At 34.3% G+C, this 21,832-nt stretch overlaps 1 protein-coding gene across 2 annotated transcripts in view; it reads right to left on the minus strand.

Annotated features, from left to right (window-relative positions):
• The window catches only part of LOC136834958 (zinc finger protein 596-like), a 30,387-nt gene extending 16,771 nt beyond the window's left edge, over positions 1-13,616 (minus strand). The window contains exons 1-9 of one of the 2 annotated variants that reach the window (XM_067097854.1): positions 13,399-13,616; positions 9,924-10,046; positions 9,273-9,360; positions 8,976-9,076; positions 8,535-8,632; positions 6,207-6,493; positions 4,698-4,768; positions 2,946-3,103; positions 530-636 (exon numbers count right to left, since the gene is read on the minus strand). In XM_067097854.1, the coding sequence (XP_066953955.1) occupies positions 530-636; positions 2,946-3,103; positions 4,698-4,768; positions 6,207-6,493; positions 8,535-8,632; positions 8,976-9,076; positions 9,273-9,360; positions 9,924-10,046; positions 13,399-13,533 (1,168 nt within the window). In that variant the 5' untranslated portion in view covers positions 13,534-13,616. Of the gene's footprint in view, positions 1-529; positions 637-2,945; positions 3,104-4,697; positions 4,769-6,206; positions 6,494-8,534; positions 8,633-8,975; positions 9,077-9,272; positions 9,361-9,923; positions 10,047-10,481; positions 10,586-13,398 lie in introns of those variants that run through there. The other variant, XM_067097855.1, reaches the window with a different exon arrangement.
• Positions 13,617-21,832: the final 8,216 nt, after the last annotated feature.

Genomic DNA, 21,832 nt, shown 5'->3' on the forward strand with positions numbered 1-21,832 from the left:
ATGTAACAGGAATAAGAGAGGAGTAGTTAGTTAGAAAACAAGACATAGAAATAAAGAACAAATACCAGTAAGATGCTCCACAAAATAACAGAAAAAGGGTACAGTACATATGAAGATCTGAACCAGATGCATTCAGGAAGAAGGGTATGAGACAAAAAAAAGTTGGGAGAAAACTCATTACATATTTAATATATCCATGACAATCTACTAGAAAAATGTTATATAACTATGCTCATGATAATAATGATGACCAGAAATGAATCTTTTAATGATCAAGCAAAACAAACTTATCTGTAAAATAATTTGAAATGCAGAATATTTTCAAGAGTAAAATCTGGTAATAAAGGGTCATTACTGAGATTAAAACATAGAAAAATGCTCTATGAATTTGGTTATTACTGTTTTTATTACTATAAGACAGTAAAACAAGACCAAAGAATAACACTTCCACACAAAGGCTTCCTGACTGAAGTGTGAAATCTGGAGCAAGACAAAAATTTCTCCCGCTGAGCACAATGATGACACTTACCCAATCCTTTATGGTCGGACGAAGTCTGATGGATGTTAAGATCTTCTAAGGTGGAGAATTTATCCTTGCAGAAGGCACACTGAAGAATAACTTGTTTATGTAAACGTCTGAAAACAGAATTACAGAAATGTCACAATCAGGTACATTTTCTGGAAACACAATAAAAGATTAGCCATAAATAAAAGAGGTACATATGTTTATTTTTATCAGATTATTAGTTTTATAATATCTGGTATAGTTTAACAAGACCAGTTAGCAAAATATCACAAGACTGGCTTGAAAGGTTTATTTTTATAAAATATAGATTATATTCAGTATAATAAATTACAACTGGATAGACTGAAAATGCTGAAGATTTAACAAGGATTTGAAGTAACCATGTGACTTAAATACTTTTTTAACACCAAGCCAATCAATATTCTGCAGTCATGTCATCTGCATAAACAGGCATCCAGGGGGCACCCTTTTCAGCAATCATTTCCTATGATAAACAGCAAAGGGCTCAGCAACAATCCTAGATGGACATCAACATCTGTCTCTACATTTAGTGTGCTGGTAGAGTAGCATCACTGGCATAATCAATCTTTCTGGCACACTGTCTTTGTAATGTCTCTGTACTCTGTCAAATATGTGGTATGATCTTTCCCTCTTTGCACAGTACTTTTCCTGATGTTGCCTAATTATAACTACTGCTTCTGTTACTGATCTCTCAGGGAAGAAACCAGACCAACATTTATCGATTTTAACACTTTTTTCAGCCTTACAGCACCTTCTGAAATATTCCCATAACATGCTCTACAAGCCTCATTCCTCTATCATTTCCACATTTCAGAGTATTTTATTTTCCTTTATATATCATTACTTTAAGGCTCTTTTCCAGTTCTTTTATTTCTTTCTCTTCTTTTATTGAACTTTTATATACAGCATTCTAGTAAGCTCATGTTAGTTGTCAGCGAACAGAAAGAAAAAGTAAGTAATGCTTGATACTTGGCATCACAATAAAGTGAATAAAGATGAACAAAAACTGATAAATACAGATACCCTTGAATTTCATGGATTTTCATAAATATATGTAAAGAAAACTATAAAAATTTAGTAGGCCATCAATGTATACAGATACATATTAGTCTATTTCATACTTAAATTATTAAAAAATCACATTGTTGAGAAAAAGATAACAATGATAAAAATGATGAAAGTACTCTCCTCCTCCTCCTATTTATTGTAAGAGATCTGTGTAGCTTTTGTAACCAAAGCAGAAGCCTTCAGAAACCAGGCCTACATCAAATGCATCTCCCACTAGATTATCCAATTTACCACGGATTTCAATACACCCAAGCTTGATTTGATTCCAGGCTAGACCAAATGCTGTTGATCAGTCAATCAGTCAGAAGAAACCTAAGAAGCTCTTTGTCATTCAAGGATGAGGCTTCCTTCTCTCAGGCCTTAGACTGAGTCTGTGATTTTCAACCTAGAGAGGTCTCATGGAAAACAATGTTATTCCTCTTCACATGAATGCAAAGGTACAACTATGGGTCATGATCAATCAATAGGATCTAGGCCTTTACAGTATCTTCTCTGTCAACGCCTGCTGAAATTTACAAAATTCGTGGGATCTCTTACAGGGTTGCCTTCCTTTTGTACTGATAAAATTCATTCCCAAGGACACTTACTTCCATCTCCCATACGTGTGTGATTGTCTACAGTGAGAGTCAACTCCATGGAAAGTATGAGGAAATATTTTGGCAACATACAACTGGCAAAAATGTATGGTGGGTGCTGGCAGGGCCTCATTGCCTTAGGAGGCCAAATCCTCCACCAATGTTGCGAAATTTCACTATGGTCATCTATTTGGGTCTCGCCTCTATCCTCCTATTTACTTAGGTCATCTATTAGCAGATCATTAATAGCTCTGTATGGCAAAGAACCTTAGTACAGTAATAAATTGACGTCTACAGCTATCACAAGAAGAATTTTCAAATGGACAGCACTGTTCCAATCATTTAAAGCAATCACAAAATAACTCTTCTATAGACCTTACAAAATGCAGCAACCTCAGCAATCCAGCTCCTCGCAGTCACAATCAAGGCCATCATTTTCCAAAAACCACACCTAAGATGCCGTCTGCACAATTTCTACGTATTCCCATTCAACCACCCAGTATACAAAAGGATCAGCTAAAATGTCTAAGAAAGTGGAGGCCTTGATACTAATTAATTAATATATAAAAAATGAGGTTCTCTGCTGCCTGGGACCTCAGGATTTATGAGGCATATGTGTAGTGCTGCCAACCAGTATATGATTTTCTTTTGAATTAGAAATGGTGTCTAGGATTTATGAAGACTGCAAGTGAGGGTTAATTATAGTTCTGAAAAATAAATAATTTTCAAAAGAATGTCTTATTGTATTTACTTACGTGTGAAGCACATATCTTCCTTTGTGCAAGAAACCTTTACCACAAATATCACAAGACCACTTCACCTTCTTCTTGGCCCCTCGCTTTTTACGGAAAAGAGTTGGTTCACTAAAGGAAGTTTTAGGTGGAATGCTTACTGATTCTCCCACACTTGTAATCTGAAGAAGTTCAAAAGTAAATATGTACCATACACATTATTAATGCAGCTCAGCTTGCACAAAGTAACAAAACAAAAGTTACCACTAAAAATTTCTTTAAACAACAAAGTAAAAACTTGATCTAAAACAACAGATGGAAAATTTTTCATCTTAATGGTTAGACACACTTTCCAACACATCAATTTCTATCATCCATTGATAAAATCCATTTAATTTTCATGATGCAAAACTGAAAGTGTCAGCACTTGAAATGTCACTGTAAAAATGCTTCAAATAGTCAATAACGGACAAAAACAAAAAGAAAATGCCCAAAAACACTTTCAGCCTCATGCAGATGTCTTCTGAATCAATTACACAGAAATTCACATAAGTTTACAAAATTAAAACCAAAGCTGTTGAAAGTGAAATTTTTTAAGTGCAACACACAACATATATATTTTAAGATTTAAACATGTCAGTGCTTTTGAGATGAAATTCTGAGTGCTTTGGCTTTGCATATACAGTGACTCCTCTACATATGTAAGAGTTAAATTCCTAAACCCCTTAAATAAACTGAAAATAAATGGAAGTCACAAAAAACCCTTCAGAACTAACCTTAGAAACACCTTCAACCTCATTCAATGTTGTCAAAACACACTAAAGAGAACATATGGTAGCAGATGTTATGTGCAACTTTTAGAATCATTTATACAGTCATAGTATATAGATACAAGGCAAATAATGAACGCAGTGTATTTTAGCAAAGCCTAGATTATTCTAAATAGAAGATAACAAGCAATAATTAGCTTGGCCAAACAATATCATCCAAACTTATGGCACAACAATTAATTCTTCAATGTATCTCCTAATATCTATGAAACAATATTGTTACTGGTGTTGGTAAATGTGTTTTCTTTATTGGCACTACATAACTGTTATTCAAAGTCTATTACTAACTAAGCATCAACTAAAAAGTAGAATAAAGTTGTCTGAAAAATAGTTCTTAAATTTTTTTTATTAAATTCCTGTGAACTACCCAGTTCTTAATTATAAAACCACAATGCTTATATTAATACTAATAATGAAATGCTTACAAAGTAAAATATTGCATGCCTAACTAAGTGACAGTTAATAGTATAATCATCTAACACATAAGACACTATGATATGGTATTACATATAATGTATATGCACTTTAGCCCAACAATTGCACTGTAGAAGTTTGTATCAAAATCTTCCACTAGCTATACATAAACATCTTTTTCTTCCAGTAGTTTCAAGTCCTTGTCAAATTAATCAGAAAAGAAGCACACAGACTTTTCACTGTTTATGCCTTGGCAACAACCAAGGGAGTTGCAAACTGCCATGCCTTTGCAGTTGCTGTTTTTTCAAAAATTTACTTTTATAAGTAATTTTTCTGAATGCTTTTTATTGTAGTTCTGGTTTCTTCTGAACTTACACATGCTAAGCCTTTTGCATGTAAAGGAGTCTGTAATTTCATGGAATCTATTCCCAGATCTAACAGAAAATTATGGAGTAAAGCAATGAATCACTACAATAACAATGCGAAAATGTTTCATAAATTATAAGATAGAATAACATTATTCAACCTTTACCTGGACTGATGGAACCAATGGCTTTTTCCCTCGTGAAAAATCTTCCATACCACGCAGAGTGATGTTACCATCTGAAATAAAATGTTTCAATTATTAGAATACTGTATCCAATAATGATAATCAGCAAAAAGATACAGCCAATAATTTTAAGTGCTCTCTGTATTAGTGAAGTTGCCATTAACCTATGAAGATCAATGTTACCAGGACGGTTGCATACACCTTTAGAATTTGCAGTGTATTAATTCCTCATAGGATTTTAATAGAACTGGATATAAAATACTTGTTTCATAACAAATCCATAACTCATATTGCCCAATTTGTTTGCCATGAAATGTTTCATGACAAAAGACTCAGTATTTTTGCACTGGTGAGTAATGAACATTTGCAGTAAGGTCCGTCTGGTTTCAGATGTAAAGTTAGTCTATTCTTTGTTTTTCTGCACTATCATTAATGCAATGCTCCCAGATCGTTCATGTGGTAACAAATTTTTCCTTTTCCTCCATTCTCCATTATCATTTTACACTCTAGTTCAGTCATTTTTTATTCTAGCTAAGTGCTATTCATTCTCTGTGAGCTTAACAATGTAATTTCTTAAAACAATATTAAATTCTTCAATGAAAACCTATCAAATATAAAAATTTCTCACCTTCCTGCCCCACATTCTCACTATCAACCAAATTCTAAACAACACTGAACCAACTAAACAGCTAATTGGTGACAAACATCTATACAGTATATGCAGTCATGCTACTAATCCACTTCTTCCTTCAGAGAACTTTTGCCTAAGAACATTTCATGACAGTACCCCAAGCTGCAAAATGTATTAGTAAAAAAGGAAAACTGTGCCAAATGCTATGAAGGAAATTAAGCATGCCTAAGAAGGTTTTAGTGCAAGGAAAAGAAATGAGCAAAAGTCTATTAACAGAAGCAAAACAGAGAGAAAACTTCTGGAGACAAAAATAGCTGAAAATTTTGGGAGTCATTCCAAATAGAAAGTTAATAGGCTACAATCACTGATCCCAAAACTAACTTCAAGACTATGGCCATTTTTCTTGTGTAATTAAACTTATTATTTAACAAAATAGTACACATTACTAAAACTTACAAAATAAAACCTCACAGAGGAATATTTATGCTGATTTGAAAAGTAAAACTCTAAGTTTCACTGTTTATCTTCCATTATATGGTGAACATTTAAGGACATCAACCAAGATGATGGTAAAAATTAGAACTTTCAGTTTTTAAAAATACAATTAGATAGAACATACTGTACTGTACTTGTTTCCTTCAAGTATGAAGACTGAAGACTTTCTTTCCTATTAAAAATATCAGATGTTTAAGAAATATAATGAAAGAAGATTAACATATTTTCAGACTCAAGTAAAAATACTGTACTGTACTATGTAGGGGTAAGGGAGATAGAATATGTTGTATTTCCAGCATACTTTTCAGCACAGCACAAAAATAGTATCCATACACATAGTAAAAAACACCAAATACCACTCTTACCTTCTTGAAAATCAACTTCAATATTAACAGAAACTGGGAGATCTGAAGGCTGTTCGGCAGGTTCAGCAGCTATTATGATGCTGGTGCCATCTTCTGATACTTTTTCAAATTCTTCCTTTATGCCAAAATCTTCAGGAATAACTCCCAACAGAGAGGGCTTGATATAACTGCCATTATACCTGTAGTCTGCATCTGTGTCATCCATGTCCCCTTCTTCTTGGTATTCCTCTTTCACACTGACATCAAGCAACTTTTCAAAATCTTGTCCTGCTATTGTATCTCTGTATCTGTTTTCATGTGAAAAATAAATGTTTGAAATAAGACATGAATTAACAAAATACAATTTGAAATAAATTTAAACAGAATGATAAAATTTTTAACTTAGTTACAAAATTAGTACAGCATATGCAAAAAGTGACACACATTGTCTTACTAGAATCTTTTTGCATACAGTAATGTAAGTGTAAGCTTAATATTATATTAAAAAGAGCCTACTATAAAAAAATTAAGAGATTCCTTGTCATACACATTCTGGCATGAAATAACAAGATGTCTCTGTGAAACACACTGCCATCAGGGTGTCAAACTTCAAACTAACCTCTAATTTAGACCGTGACCTTACTCCACATAGTACTGACATCATGAGTGTAGTATGACTGCCAAATATAAAGATGCTATCTTGTATAGCCTAATTACAAGTTTTGGACAAAGTTAAAATCTTGTCTGACTTTTGAACTCTTAGATATGACCCTGACCTTTAAATATCTTAATGAAACGAAGTGTCCTTTTCACCTACACAAAGATTTTCTCCACTTAAAAGGCATCAATTTGTATTCACATTGGTACAAAATAATCATAACAATATTAATATCATTGCAACAATACAAACAATAATAATAACAATACTAACTTTGAGGAACAAATTTTATCTTGAGATAAATATATATTTACTTAAAATAGATATTTACTTAAAAGATTACAGCTTTCCTTTATCTATTTGCAGCTGTTATCCCACCTCTAATTCCAGTACTGTATATAAAGTTTACCTGTACATTTGCCCCTCAATATTTGTGGGTTTCAATATGGCTATATATTGACAAATATCTTCAACAGTCTTAATTTTATAAAATGAAATTTATGGTAGTATACAATAAAATAAGAGAGATGAAAACACAAAAACTTGCATAATTTTACCAAAAATCTCTTGTTGCTCTGCCTATGCACTAGCTTACAATTTCTCTCTCTCTCTCTCTCTCTCTCTCTCTCTCTCTCTCTCTCTCTCTCTCTCTCCCCTACTGCATATTACCAATAAACTAATTTTAATCCTACTACTGTAATCTTTCTCTCTCTCATTGAATATTACTGATACCCTAATTTTAATCCTAATAAAGATATACTACTTCAACATAGTTATGTATCTGGGTCCTGCAGACAAAAATTTATTTTCTGTAATCCTTACAACCTATGTCCAAAGATCTCAGCCACACTGTCCTTTAGCATGTTATAGGCTACATGAACTTAAAAAATTGATTTCAGAGCTTTTGCATTTGCCTAGCTTAGAATTCTTTCTCTTTCTCTCTGTGAAAAGTTAATTTCTGATGCTGTATTTGTTTCACTGACTTTTGTAAGTATAACAAATTTATTACCATTGTAAGCTACATCAATTTCCGTACACAATATTAATCAGTGCTAGACTAACCTTGAATCTCTTATCTGTCTACCAATTTCTTTCTGTATTAGCAAGCATTTTTTATACTATATTTTTAATTATTTATTCATAACACCATAAATAACAACAAAACTGGAGAAGACAAACATTTGAAAACTTGCATTAAAATCAGAAACATTGCTAAAGACACAAGAAATTAAACTGTTCATGCTGTTTGGTACTGCAGAACAAAGGGATTTGTAAACTGTACTTAATGTGTTGGCTGGTAGTGCTGAGGGTTTTATGTCATGGTTTTGACCATATCTAGTATGAAGAAAAAGCAAATAAATTATACTGTTATCTTATACTTTTGTTCAAGATAACTATTGTTATTTATTACTAATACAATCTGAGGTGTTCTGAATTCAGTTAACCAGCAGCAAAACCACTAAGTGCTAGCTGCCTAGCCTAGGCTAGCCTAAGTGCTGGTTGAATGCCCCATTCTTGGAGACAAGAGTTAATTTGCAGATTTTCATATTTTTGAGGGACTGGCATTCCTAATCATTGTGAATATGGATGGACAATTATACAATATTTTGAAAATATAAAATTAAGTTCCCAAACCTGTGAAAACCAGTGAAAAATACATCACTAAACAACACATATACAGGACAACTTACCTGGTAGGCAAGCTCGCTTTCCTACTGGATCTACGAGGCATACCCGACAGTCTTTCCTCGATTACTTCTTCAACTTTCACCTTTGGTTTTGAGGGTCCCTAGAAAAAAAAGCCTATTAAATGTGGTATATAAAACATCCATAAAATTATAATCTTAAAAACAACTATATATATTTTAAAGACCAAAACTACTAAGCTACAGTGACTTTTGATGGAATACTTCATATTCACGTTGTCCAATGTAATACCGAGAAATTTCATAATTTTTTGCTTTTTCAAACTTCTGCCATTTTCCCACAAGATGTCCATCTTAATCTATGAAAGATATATGAGATATACAGACTATTTATAAGACCTTTACCTATAATGGTTTATATATAGGTGTTTTAATACAAGAATTGCCAAAAATAATGCTAACAGAGGGAAGATATCCCATACTTACTTCACCTTTCCTCGGTCTTCCTCGCTTTCTCTTCGGGGGAGGCCCATCTACTGCAATGCTCATTGGATGATTCTCAGCAAATACTTTTGACACCTCAGTCCCTGGGGAGAAACAGAACCTACGATATTCTACAGTTTTGAGACAACAAGGTTTATATATAAAGCATAATCTCTAGCATACACTGAATAAAAAGTAATTGTCTTTAACTTGATGTTTCATTGTATAAAGGCACAAAACTAGGCTAAATTCAATATCTAAAAAAAAAGTTTATGATTTTAACTTTATAAACTTTATTACCTTTGGCCAAATCATCCATTGGGATATCATCAGAGTCCCCCTGTATGTCAATAAGAGTCGACTGGACACTTGCAGGTTGCTCTTCTGCCTAAAAATTAAAATTGTGAAAAATTGTTTTTAAAATAGTAATTCTCAAATGAAAAGACTAAAATTCAACAGACCAACAGGGTGTCTATTACAGTGTCTCTGGACAACTAACCATACCACCACACACTGAAAGTACTATGCAGATATTTCAGAAACATATTTAATAGCAGAGATAATAAAATAATAAATAAAAGAAGGCTTTTACATCTAAAAGACAAAGAAATAAGGTATGCCTATATTTTTTTTTGAAGAACTGTTAGATAAAGTCTCACAAAGTACAATACACTATCAAAACAAAGAATACTTCTCTCAAGAATAAGTGATGATGCTATCAAAGGAACTGAGGCACTCTATAGGTCTGAAGGTTGGCAACATCTTTCTGTACAAACACACACACACACACACACACACATGTAACATTACCCACTGTTGATGGTGTCTTTCATAACTTATCAGTTTATCAAAACTCAGTTCTAACCTGCCTGTTACAATCATACATTGATTTGAAAAAAATACAGGAATTATTATGTAAGATTTACACAGAGAAAGACAAAATTGAATCACCATTAATAAAGATCTCAATTTCTGTTGTCCTTCCACCATTCTGTCAATGAGATCCACCGTAGCAGCCACACCCATGTGGCATCGCTCGCAGATTCGTATGGGTAACTGGCCATTGTCAACAACCTGAGTAGAAAAAATGAAAAGTTAAAGCATGAAAATCTCAAAAGTATATTTTGAGAAATAGGGTGCCCAATACATCAACCACCCATTGACACTACATTTGAATTCACTCTAATCATAGTCATCTGCCCATTCATACCGGTGCTGCTAACAGCTTGGCACCATAATCACCAATCTTCCTCTGCTCCAACAAAATCTGACTACATTGAATACATCACACCACAACTTTCTTTTATTTTGAAACAGCAAAAGTTATTAAGTACATGGTATCCCTAGCACTGAGAGAAGCTAAGAATCTCTATGCAATCAACCAACCAGCACTCAAGAGAACATGGCCATATCAGGTAGTTTATTTTGGTTCTGACTTGTGACCTTTCACATAGACTTGCTATGATTTAATTCTTTCTCCATTCAATTAAAAAAATTTCATTTGCTTACCTTGATTTTATGGGAAAACACTCGGCTTCTCTTCTATAAAACCAATTTCGCGGAGATATTTCCCAAAACCCTTTCCATATTTCTAATTATACTCTTTCCTTGTGATTAGCTAGTTTCAAATGTAAGGGTTGTGTTTAATGGAACATCAGTACATCTATAGCTTACAACTTATTACATCCTGAATCTCTTATCTACTGTATGTAATGTACAGTATGACTGAAAACTAATCTTCCACCTTTGCAGTCTTTGCTTTTGTTACTCATCAAATTCTATGGACTTATCTCAAGTATGGTACCTTACTTCTTGAAAAAAATCTTTCTACTTCTGATCCACAAGGTTAACTTACGTATCTAGAAAATAAACAGCATTTTATGATTTAAATACACAAAATCCTCTGCAATTCAAAACTGCCAAACTTCTCTCAGATTTGGTACAGGAACAGAAGAATTACGTACATCTTTATCCTGGTATTCAAAACCAAGTATAAAACTCTTTCCCCTAGCTTCCTAGCAACTATCATTTCCACGACTTCAATCACTTCTTCTTTCACCAATTCCTTCCTTGAAAATGAATGAATAAATTAATCATAACATTTGGCCACAAAGCACCTTACCTACAGTGCACTGTGGAAAATGATCTTAACCTTTTTCACTTTCAAGCAAGTAACCTATACTGAGTACATTATTAAGTTTTTATGAACCTTTTTTGCCCTCATTTTCTATATGCATATTGTTTTTTCACTATAATACTGTTTTTATCTCTTGTTCTCAATTATGTTATCTCTGTTCTCTGGAGTACTGCTAGATAGTTCATGGCCTTGGCTTGTTCCATATGAGTGAATACTTATACTTTAATTAGTAATTGCACTATTAGGCTACGGTTTATAATTTCTGCGATGGGCATTGTCACATAAACTGTGAATGATACATGTCTGAGCTGCTGCTTAAATACTTATCTTAGTTAGGTAGCTTTCCAATTATCTAAATAACCTAAGCTGTGAATCCCTACTTTGATGTGTGTGTGAGTGGAAGGGGGGGGTGTTCCCTAGATCACCATCCTAAGAAAAGCTAATTAACCTAATTTAGGATACAGGCATAAGGAGTCACAATAACAAGCCTTCTCCAAACTTAAATAATCATCAATGCCCATTAAAAATATCTCATTTCGGCAAAAGCAAACTTTTGCTATCCGAAACTACACGTATTTGGAGAGCTGGAACACGTGTATGATTTCTAGCCGTAGCTCTCAAACTCAAGGTAAGGAACATGCTAATGGTAGGAATGCCGATATCCTAAGAATGGCGGGGGTGGACCACTCTGCGAGTTACCCCGAGTACAAGGTTGCACTGGGGTTATACTCCTACATTTCATTTTAATGAGTAATGGCATTAGGTCAGGTTGGGAAGGGGGGGGGGGTTAAGGGGACAAGAACCCTAATCAGCCAGGACAAAGCACCACAGGTTAAGTTAGATTATGGAAGGTAAGAACAGGAAGCGTCCCTATATTTTACTCCGTGGTATAACTTACAGCATTCTTGGTCAGGCTAGGTTGGGGGGGGGCGGTTTTAATAAGACCCAGTGCCCTAGCTAAGGCTCAGTTAGGTTAAGAAGTGTGCTTTACATTGTGTTTTGAGATATACTAAATTTAGACCTGATCTAGATATTTTTCTTGTCCTGTCTTGTGAATTAAGCATTTTATATTATTCCTGTTGCTCCATTGCCCTTGTTTATAGTTTCCCCCCAGATTCTCATAATTCCTATAGGTCTAGTCCACACAAGGGTCTGGGGAACACAAAAAACAGTGGTTTTCCCCAGCAGCAATTGTTACGAATGCATAAAACACGACATAAGTGATTGGAAATCTATTCGGTTCATGAGGCCTACTTGGTGAGAAATCAAGGTACCATAGCCTACAGGCTTAGGCCTAATGATTATTATATTTAGAAAACTATTTAACTGGAATGTGTATTATTGTAATACCCTGAGTTTTTACTATTATTTAACATGAAATTAATTAGGATTTTTAAAGCAGATTCTTGGGAGGAGTTAAACTGAAATAAACAGGCTATCCAATTTGGCTATGGACATACTCTGGAATTGCATAGGCCTAAGCTATTATCAGTTATAGGTAAATTGCAGAATCTTTTACATTGACCAAGATATATTCCAAAAGAGTTAACTGTTGTTCAAAGTAAGCATATTAACAACGGTTCCCTGAACACCCTAGAACAAATCGTGGGTAGTGCATGGGGTAACACGGTAGTCTAAGATAGGCCTAAGCCCTGGCTAACATTAGGCTAATTGCATCCTTATAAGGAAGTTCTCATATTCCTTACGCAGCATTTACTTTGCGAATATTTGGATTACCTTATCTTAAAATAAGGGATTCTACTTTCACCGCATATATTTTCAGCAAGCTGACTAGGCCTACGTGATTTACGATTAGGCCGATGCTCGAGGTAATGGGACAAGGCATGAACAGCTCTGCTTAATGAATGGCAAACTGCCACGACTATTCACGGATTGCCAGTTGAAAATAGGCCGACGGGATACAATTTAATATAAAAAGGACCTTAGTTTCTCATTCATAGAAAAGTTTCAGGACGTGAGAACTCTTAAACTTATTTGTTTACCCCGCATTGGACGGCAGATAAAAAAATCACAAATTGGCAACTACTCCACCAAAACAACAACTTCCGCCATTTTATTCTCTTCATTATTATCTTCATATATACGAAAAATTGCAAACGCTGCCTGAATGAATAATAACTTTCTCCTACATACAGAGGCATAAGACACGGAGGGCAACGCAGAAAAAGAATAATGATAAAATTTCAATTAAAGGTCTGATTTGACTCCGATAATCAACCGAGAAACTGCAACGGGGAGGGAGAGAGCAATGTTGCACTAGGCCTATACCTTTATGGGCAGATATTTGTTGATCAAAATGGCCAGGGACGCCTTTTCTTCGCTGTCGTCGAAGATGGTGTATCCTACGTCGGATTCCGTGGCGCAGAGGCGACAGTATGAAGAATCCGCAAGCATTGTTCCCATCTTGTTTGTTTACAGTGGGACTGGCAGCGTATGGTTCACCGAAGGCCATAACCGTGTGACGTCACTTGGCGCTAAAAACAAAAGTGCTTCCTCACCAGCTGAGTCTCGTTTTGATTGAACTTTGACCTCGATTGATTTATACTGTTACTGTTTACTTGTTTTTATTATATTGTCCCGATCCACCGAAATCGCTCTGCGAGACCCGCAGACTCAATTCATCTTAGACATAATAATGCAGTCACATTCTGGGATTTTTCTTTTGTTGTACGCAGTAGTTGACATTAATAGTCAAATCTACGCCTTGGGAAAAGAAAAATCCTTAATTTTTTCATGACGAATCCCTCTTTGATTGACCTTTGACCTCTTGGACCATAAATAGTTTAGATTCTTTCAGAAAATCGTTCTCAAACCTTACAGTGACTGAAAATTTCAATCGACACAGTATCAATATAAATTATAATTATGTGTTTATGAATGATTATCACAAGTATATGTAATTTTAATGCCCACTTGGACTATGAATACTCTAGATTCTTTTATAAAATCGATCTGAAAGCTGAGAGTGACTGAAAACTTCTATCAGAACCAAGTATTAATATAAATTTATGTTTATGAATGAACTTTACAGTACAGTATATATATATATATATATATATATATATATATATATATATATATATATATATATATATATATATATATATATATATATATATATATGTGTGTGTGTGTGTGTGTGTGTGATGAAGATATGCAGAACTAGGCTTTGAAGTGATAAGCGTTTCCAAAGCGTGAAGAAATCGAGGAGTTAAGAGGACATTGCGGGCATTAAAGTTACAGATGTATCTGATAAAATGTGAGCAGTAGATTATACATACAATATATATACAGTATATATATGTATATATATATGTGTATGTGCATTATACATTCATACACACGTATATATATATACAGTATATATATATATATATATATATATATATATATATATATATATGTATATATATATATATATATATATATATATATATATATATATATATATATATATATATTCATATATATATATATATATATAGACTATAATCTACTGGTCACATTTTATCAGATACATCTGCAACTTTAATGCCCGCAATGTCCTCTTAACTCCTCGATTTCTTCACGCTTTGGAAACGCTTATCACTTCAAAGCCTAGTTCTACATATCTTCATTTATTTCTTCATTTGGCGATGGATTTTGTTAAGAGAACATCTTAGGTATTAAAATAACATACATATGTGTGATGTTCAGTCACAATTACAACATAAGTAACCTTCATTCACAAACGCACCATAAATTTATATTAATGCTTGGCTCGATAGAAATTTTTAGTCACTGTAAGGTTTGAGATCAATTTTATAAAAGAATCTAGATTACTCATAGTCCAAGAGGGCATTAAATTACAAATGTTTGTGATGCTCATTCATAAACGAATAATTATAATAATTTATACTGATACTGTATCGATAGAAATTTTCAGTCACTGTAAGGTTTGAGAGCGATTTTCTGAAAGAATCAAGAGTATTTATAGTCCAAGAGGTCAGAGGTCAATCAAAGAGGGATTCGTCACGAAAAAATTAAGGAATTTTCTTTTTCCTAGGCGCTATAGTAGTGTAGATTTGACTAATAATGTGGGCTACTCTGTACAATAAAAGAAAAAAATCCCAGAATGATTCTACATTATGTCTATGATGAACAACGAAAAAAAACAGCGAAATTGCAAGAGGCAAGGTAGCTATGTATTCAAGCAAAAGGACACACCATAAGCAACAAAACTCAGAAATACACAAGTTATAACTGATGCATATAAACCCGGACTTTGGACCAGGTTAGTAGTCTAAAACAACTGTTATGTACATCCGACCATCACTTTTACATAAAACCTACTTAGTTTGCAAGTTTTTACAGATATTATAAAAAGCAAAAAATACATAAGATGCAAACGTAGAACATCTGAGAAGAGTAACGGTACAAGAGGTGCGTGTTATGTACACATTACTTGTACATCCTTCACTGAGTTCCCTTTTAGTACCTGTAAGGTGTAATACATGAGAAGGAGTAATAAATAGTGATACATCTGTAATGTAAGATTATCACATAAATACAAAACTTTAATTTAATATATATATATATATATATATATATATATATATATATATATATATATATATATATATATATAATACAATATTTTACAAACAACTACAAGAACACAATTTTATGCAAAAAAATTTACAGAAATAGCTACCACTACCATATCGACTACTGTGTTTGAGGCATCAGGATATTTAATGCACCTTTGTAATATGCACAGTAATGTTATGATAGTTAAGATAGTTATAAAAGATAAATATTTATATTAAACTTACACAAACACACACACACACATATATATATATATATATATATATATATATATATATATATATATATATATATATATATATATATATATATATATATATATATATATATATATACATACATATATATGCTTTTGGGGCAAAGTTTTCTTGCATGCAAATTTCGTTGAGTTCTATGGCTTTTTGATTGTTGATCAACTTCTTATTAGTTTGACAATATTTTCTGAATCTTCTACGTTCTTTCAAATTCAGCTGATGGACAAAAAAAAAAAAACCCCGAAGATTAACTCTCTGTTCCATTTACTAGAAACACAACACCACAGCTGTTCCGTCACTCGTCGTGACCTCTTCAAAGTGTATAAACTGGACATGTTGTTGTTGTTGTTTCAGATTTGTTGTTGTTTTAGATTTAGCTGGCCTTGTGCCAGCACGGGCTCTTGCTTCTAGTGCAGCCCGTAAATTCAGATTTGGCTGGCCTTGTTGTTTTGTTACAGTGTGCGGACGGATATGTAGCGTATAAAACAATAATAATACAGTAAATCATTATAATAACAATAAGTACAAAATAAACAATTTTAATTTATTTACAGTTATAAAAGCTCCAATACAATAAAATTTATAATAAAAACATAATTTACTGTGTGAAAAATAATGAGAGCAAAATCACGTGTTCTGGCGGCAACAAACAAAGCAAATGGAAATGCAGGTATACCGATTGCGGGGATGGGAGGAGTGGAAAGGTGTTCTGGGGGGGGGGGCGAGGAGAGAGAAAGCGTGCGATTGAAAAGGTGTTTCTGCCGCTGTTATGGTTGTTTATGTTAGCTTTGTATGTTGTAGGGCGTCTGCTAGATGGGAGTGATATTTCCGATGGCTCTGGCATAGGAAACACACTTTTACTCTGACAAGTACCAGAACTATTAAACTTAGGTACTAAATAATACTTGCAAAAATTAGGTACGGTTATAAAATATACACTTGCCAACTTCCACCTTTATGCCTTTGATAAAAAGGTATTGCCGAAAAGCAGTGTTTCATCGGCTCTGAATCCCTTAGTAGTTGTCTGTTCAATGCAAGTTTATGTAATAAAATGCAAGCAGATTCTGCTTTGAGCAATCTAAGGCGGCTATGATCTGTGTAGATGATATCTGTATTCTCCACAACCGCGAACCTACGACACAAATGAATACAGATATCATCTTGAGCATACCTTAGTTTAACCAGACAACTGAGCTGATTAACTGCTCTCCTAGGGCTGGCCCGAAGGATTAGATTTATTTAACGTGGCTAAGGACCAACTGGTTACCTAGCAACGGGACCTACAGCTTCTTGTGGAATCCGAACCACATTATGACGATAAATGAATTTCTATCATCAGAAATAAATTTCTCTAATTCTTCATTGCATGCGGAGAGTCGAACGCTGGGCCAACAGCGTGCTAGCCGAGAGCTCTACCCACCCCGACAATGAAGAACTGAAGAACATAGATTAACAAGCGGAATCTGTTTGCATTTTATTACATAAACCTACATTGAACTAGAAGCGGAAAGATCACTCCCATCTATCAGACGCCCTACAACATACAACGCTAACGTAAGGAACAACCATAGCAACTTCAGCAACACCTTTTAAATCACACGCTTTCTCTCTCCTCCCCCCAACCCACAACCCAAAGCAATCCGTATACCTGCATTTCCAATTGTTTTGCTTGTTGCCACCAGAACGCGTGATTTTGCTTTCATTACTTTTCACAAATTAAATTATGTTTTTATTATAAATTTTATTGTATTGTAGCTTTTATAACTGTAAATTAATTAAAATTGTTTATTTTGTACTTATTGTTATTATAATGATTTATTGTATTATTATTGTTTTGGGCGCTACGTATCCGTCCGCACACTGTAACAGAACAACAGGACGCTATGTCCAGATTATCTTACGGGCTGCTCTATGAGCAAGAGCCTGTGCTGGCATAAGGCCAGCTTAATAAAAAGAGCAACAACAGTCCAGATCATACACTTTGAAGAGGTCACGACGAGTGACGGAACAGCTGTGGTGTTGTGTTTCTAGTAAATAGAACAAAGAGTTAATCTTCGTTTTTTTGTCCATCACCTGAATTTGGAAGAACGTAGAAGATTCAGAAAATATTGTCAAACTAATAAGAAGTTAATCAACAATCAAAAAGCCATAGAACTCAACAGAAATTTGCACACACACACACACACACACACACACACACACATATATATATATATATATATATATATATATATATATATATATATATATATATATATATATATATATATATGCATTCACTTCAACGAAAAGGCTAACTTAACGCTAAAGCAGTATTTTAGATTAATTAATATCAATATAGACTTTCAGTCCTTGAAATGTCATTACTTTACTCAACCCTGTGTTGCAGCTCTCTGTCTTCAATTTGGAAGTTACGATCTTAATTTTCATTTTTTTTTCTTTTTTATCTTACTTTATCTAATATTCCTCACCTTTGCATTTTTATTTTTTCTTGCTATAATTTATTAGAGTCTCTTTCACCTTGTTATAATTTTAAAGGTAAAGTGTTTTGTATCAGTATCCATAATTATTTGTCCCTCGGGGTATTCATTTGACCACGTAGTGTTAGCATCAGACTTCCGAGATAGTCTCAGTTTTTCCATGAAAATATACACAAGAACAGTAGCACCGTCTATTGTGACTTACAAGTCTACGAAAGCCTCACTGGAGTCTTCGATGTGCATACGCGGGTAAGATAGGCGGAGACCATTAGTTGCTTTGGTCTTATCCTGGTCCCTCATAAGTGGAGCCATCTCCTTTAGTGACAAAGTTTAGGCCAATAAGAATGGGGCAATGTAGCCACGCCGAAACAGATATTGATTCCTCGCCAGTTCGCCTAATACATCGTAAACTGTGCGTTTTTTCGGGTCAGTACTATATAAGAAGGTTTGAAAGAAAAAAAAAATCATTTATAGGTCTAATTCTCCTTCCTCTCATCTGCAGTTGCCAAAGCAGCCAACTTGACTTCCTACGATCACGGCTAACGATGGGTCTATAAATGCCGTCTTACCAAACTTGCGTACTATTCAGGAGTCATATTTCCTCCATAACGTTCGGAAGCAATGTAATTTAGTGTAGTACAAGTACATAAACCTACAAACCTATATTTCCCTCAATGTTGTTTTATGTTGATTGAAACAGCTGTGAAATTCAAGGGATGCTCTCAATGAAAATCTCAGCTTTAAGTGTACTGATGCTGAGAAACTATGAATTTTATGTAGTTTTTGAAAAGTAACTCGGGGAATAATGCACAGGGATTGTATGCAAACTATTCAAGGAACAACAGCCGGTGTAACACAGAATACAGAAAGCTCTCGTGTATGTAGATGTAGATAATTTAAAGTTTCTGGCACAAAAGTTACTCGAGACTTGTGACTGCTGATACCCGACTATCCAACGATTACCAGCAGCAAGGTAAAATAGGAAAAGAAAAAATGTATTCGCTGCACATCCTCTGGCAGGGAAAGTCAGCTTGCGTGAGGAGAAAGAATAGGAAATTGTCAAGCATTCCACGGAACATCAATCAGATTACAGGTACCGCATGTAGCCCCGGTCTAGGACTGAATAAAGACTTCGAGAGATTATCGTTGCATGCGGGTCACGATTTCAAATTGTTTGCTCTAATAGGTTTTCATGACCTAGAACTTGTTTTTTAAGTCAAACGGTCAAGTAAGAATGCATGACAAATAGTCATGGAGCAAAAACCAGGGAAGACGATGACGGCAAATGATTCGATAAAGCTTAAATTAAAGACCTGAATCTCATGAGGTGGAGAAATCTACTGTGTATTAAAAGATTTAAAGCAATCTCGCGCAGGAAAAATCTAGAAACGAGTTGTTGGCAAAGTATTAGATGCGCCTACTCCTGCACAGACACCACACTCTTGCTAGAAATCTAAGGAAATCTTTCACATTCATGTATAAATAAAGTAGTTATACTAAACAGCATATTCTTTATGCGTGATCCAACCGGTGCATTATAGAAGCTGTTGACTTTAAAAAACGGAATGTTTACATTTTTCTCGAACATTTTCATTAAGTTGTTGGGATCGGTCTACACGACACAGGAAACGCTAATCGTGGGGGAGGAAAAAAATGGCTATTCCAAGGAACTGAAGAGAAAATTGGTGGCTTTGTGATGAAAAATAAATAGCATCGGGGTATCATACGAGGCTTAAATTTACAATGTTAGATTGTGGTGAAATAGAGTAGCCGAATTAACAAAATTGGAATCACAAAAGAGGAATTTTTATACAAAGAGAGCTGGTTGGAAATTGGTTAATATTTATACTTAAAAGAAAATTAACTGAAAGTCCCGTGGGTTTCACGGCAAGAAATATCCTTTCTCTCAATGCATTAATATAAGATCTTGTATGGGCATCTTGTTATGTCTGTCTATTATAGTTAGTCCTTTTCTTAGCCGTGGAAATAGAACAGGCAAATCAGTTGTTTTTCCTCACGTCATATGATCGTTGCATGTACGTAAGCATTCAAGTTGACCTTTAAACACTATTACGATGAATAGTGAAAAAAATACAACTGAAAATTTTCCATCAGTAATCCACAAGAATACCACAGCGAACATTCTGCTTAGAGCCAATCCCAAAGCCTTAATAATAAGTTATGAAAATAGAAAATGATGACATAATCTGAAGATTACATTTGCCTTCCACCCAAACTGACAGGTTTGAGTTACTGTACACTCTGCCGGCCTCATTTTTCATTATTCGTCGAAACCAGCAGTTCCAGGACTGACCGGTTCAGTAACTTATTTTTAGCGACAACTGATATTTAGAATTCCTTCCTCATTGCTGGATTTCTAGAGTCCAATAACCGATACTTCAAGAGGGGAGGTAGGCTGATTCGGTCGAGAATCAGAAATTGCTCCATTGCTATATCCCCTCCCCCAAAATCCGTATCTCCCATGTTTTTCCTTTTTTTAATCTATAAGTCTATAGGCTTGCAAAACGCAATTGGTTTCACTTTTCATTAAACTGAATCTTTTTGAAAGATGAACGTCAGTGCATTAAAAAAAAAAAAAGTAAACAGGTGTGTCAAGTATTACTCAGGACGACGCTGTTTAAATCACTCGGCTGCTTATAACGGTAGAGCAAGCAACACGTATTTTTTAGCCTTTATTGCTTATTCTACATAAATGTGAACAATAACACATTGCTTATTTTGTTGTTAGACGTCTTAATTTACTGAATGACTCTTGGACGACTATAGGGGCTATCCCGAAGAGACCACAGGTACCAGCACGGTTACATAATAACATAAGAACCAGTTTATTTCGCCAGGAGTAAAGATAGCACTAACCTATTTTTTTATCTTTATCTCAAGAAAGGAATTCTCGTCTTATTATAAACTGGTGACCTGTAAGGAATCTTTGATAACAATTATCAATGCTTAGTTAAGGACAATATTGTAACTGTAATTCGAATTTGAGAAATGTGCTTCTTCAGCATATCCTGGGGACGAAAGATGGTCTAGACTGGGATAACTGTCATCAAGCTTTCCTGCTTTACTTGACTATGTGAACAGAACTGTGTGATTAAGTTACGTGGGGTCCGAATTACTGACGGTAAAAAGTAATGTTGCGACGTCTGTTTGTGTATATTTTGGCTAGCTAAGGCCAAAATATTTATTCTGTAAATGACAGGATAAATTTTTAGAGTTTTACGAAGAACAGCCTTTTTTTTTTACATAAGTTAATATAATTGTCTTTGTGAAAATACGAACATCGTTAATTCTAATACATTTTGGAAATGTTTGAAAATAAATAAAACGAAATGTAATTTGTTCACATGTATTTCCGTA

Source organism: Macrobrachium rosenbergii, chromosome 54 (genome assembly GCF_040412425.1).
Source record: "Macrobrachium rosenbergii isolate ZJJX-2024 chromosome 54, ASM4041242v1, whole genome shotgun sequence".
Taxonomy (NCBI): domain Eukaryota; kingdom Metazoa; phylum Arthropoda; class Malacostraca; order Decapoda; family Palaemonidae; genus Macrobrachium; species Macrobrachium rosenbergii.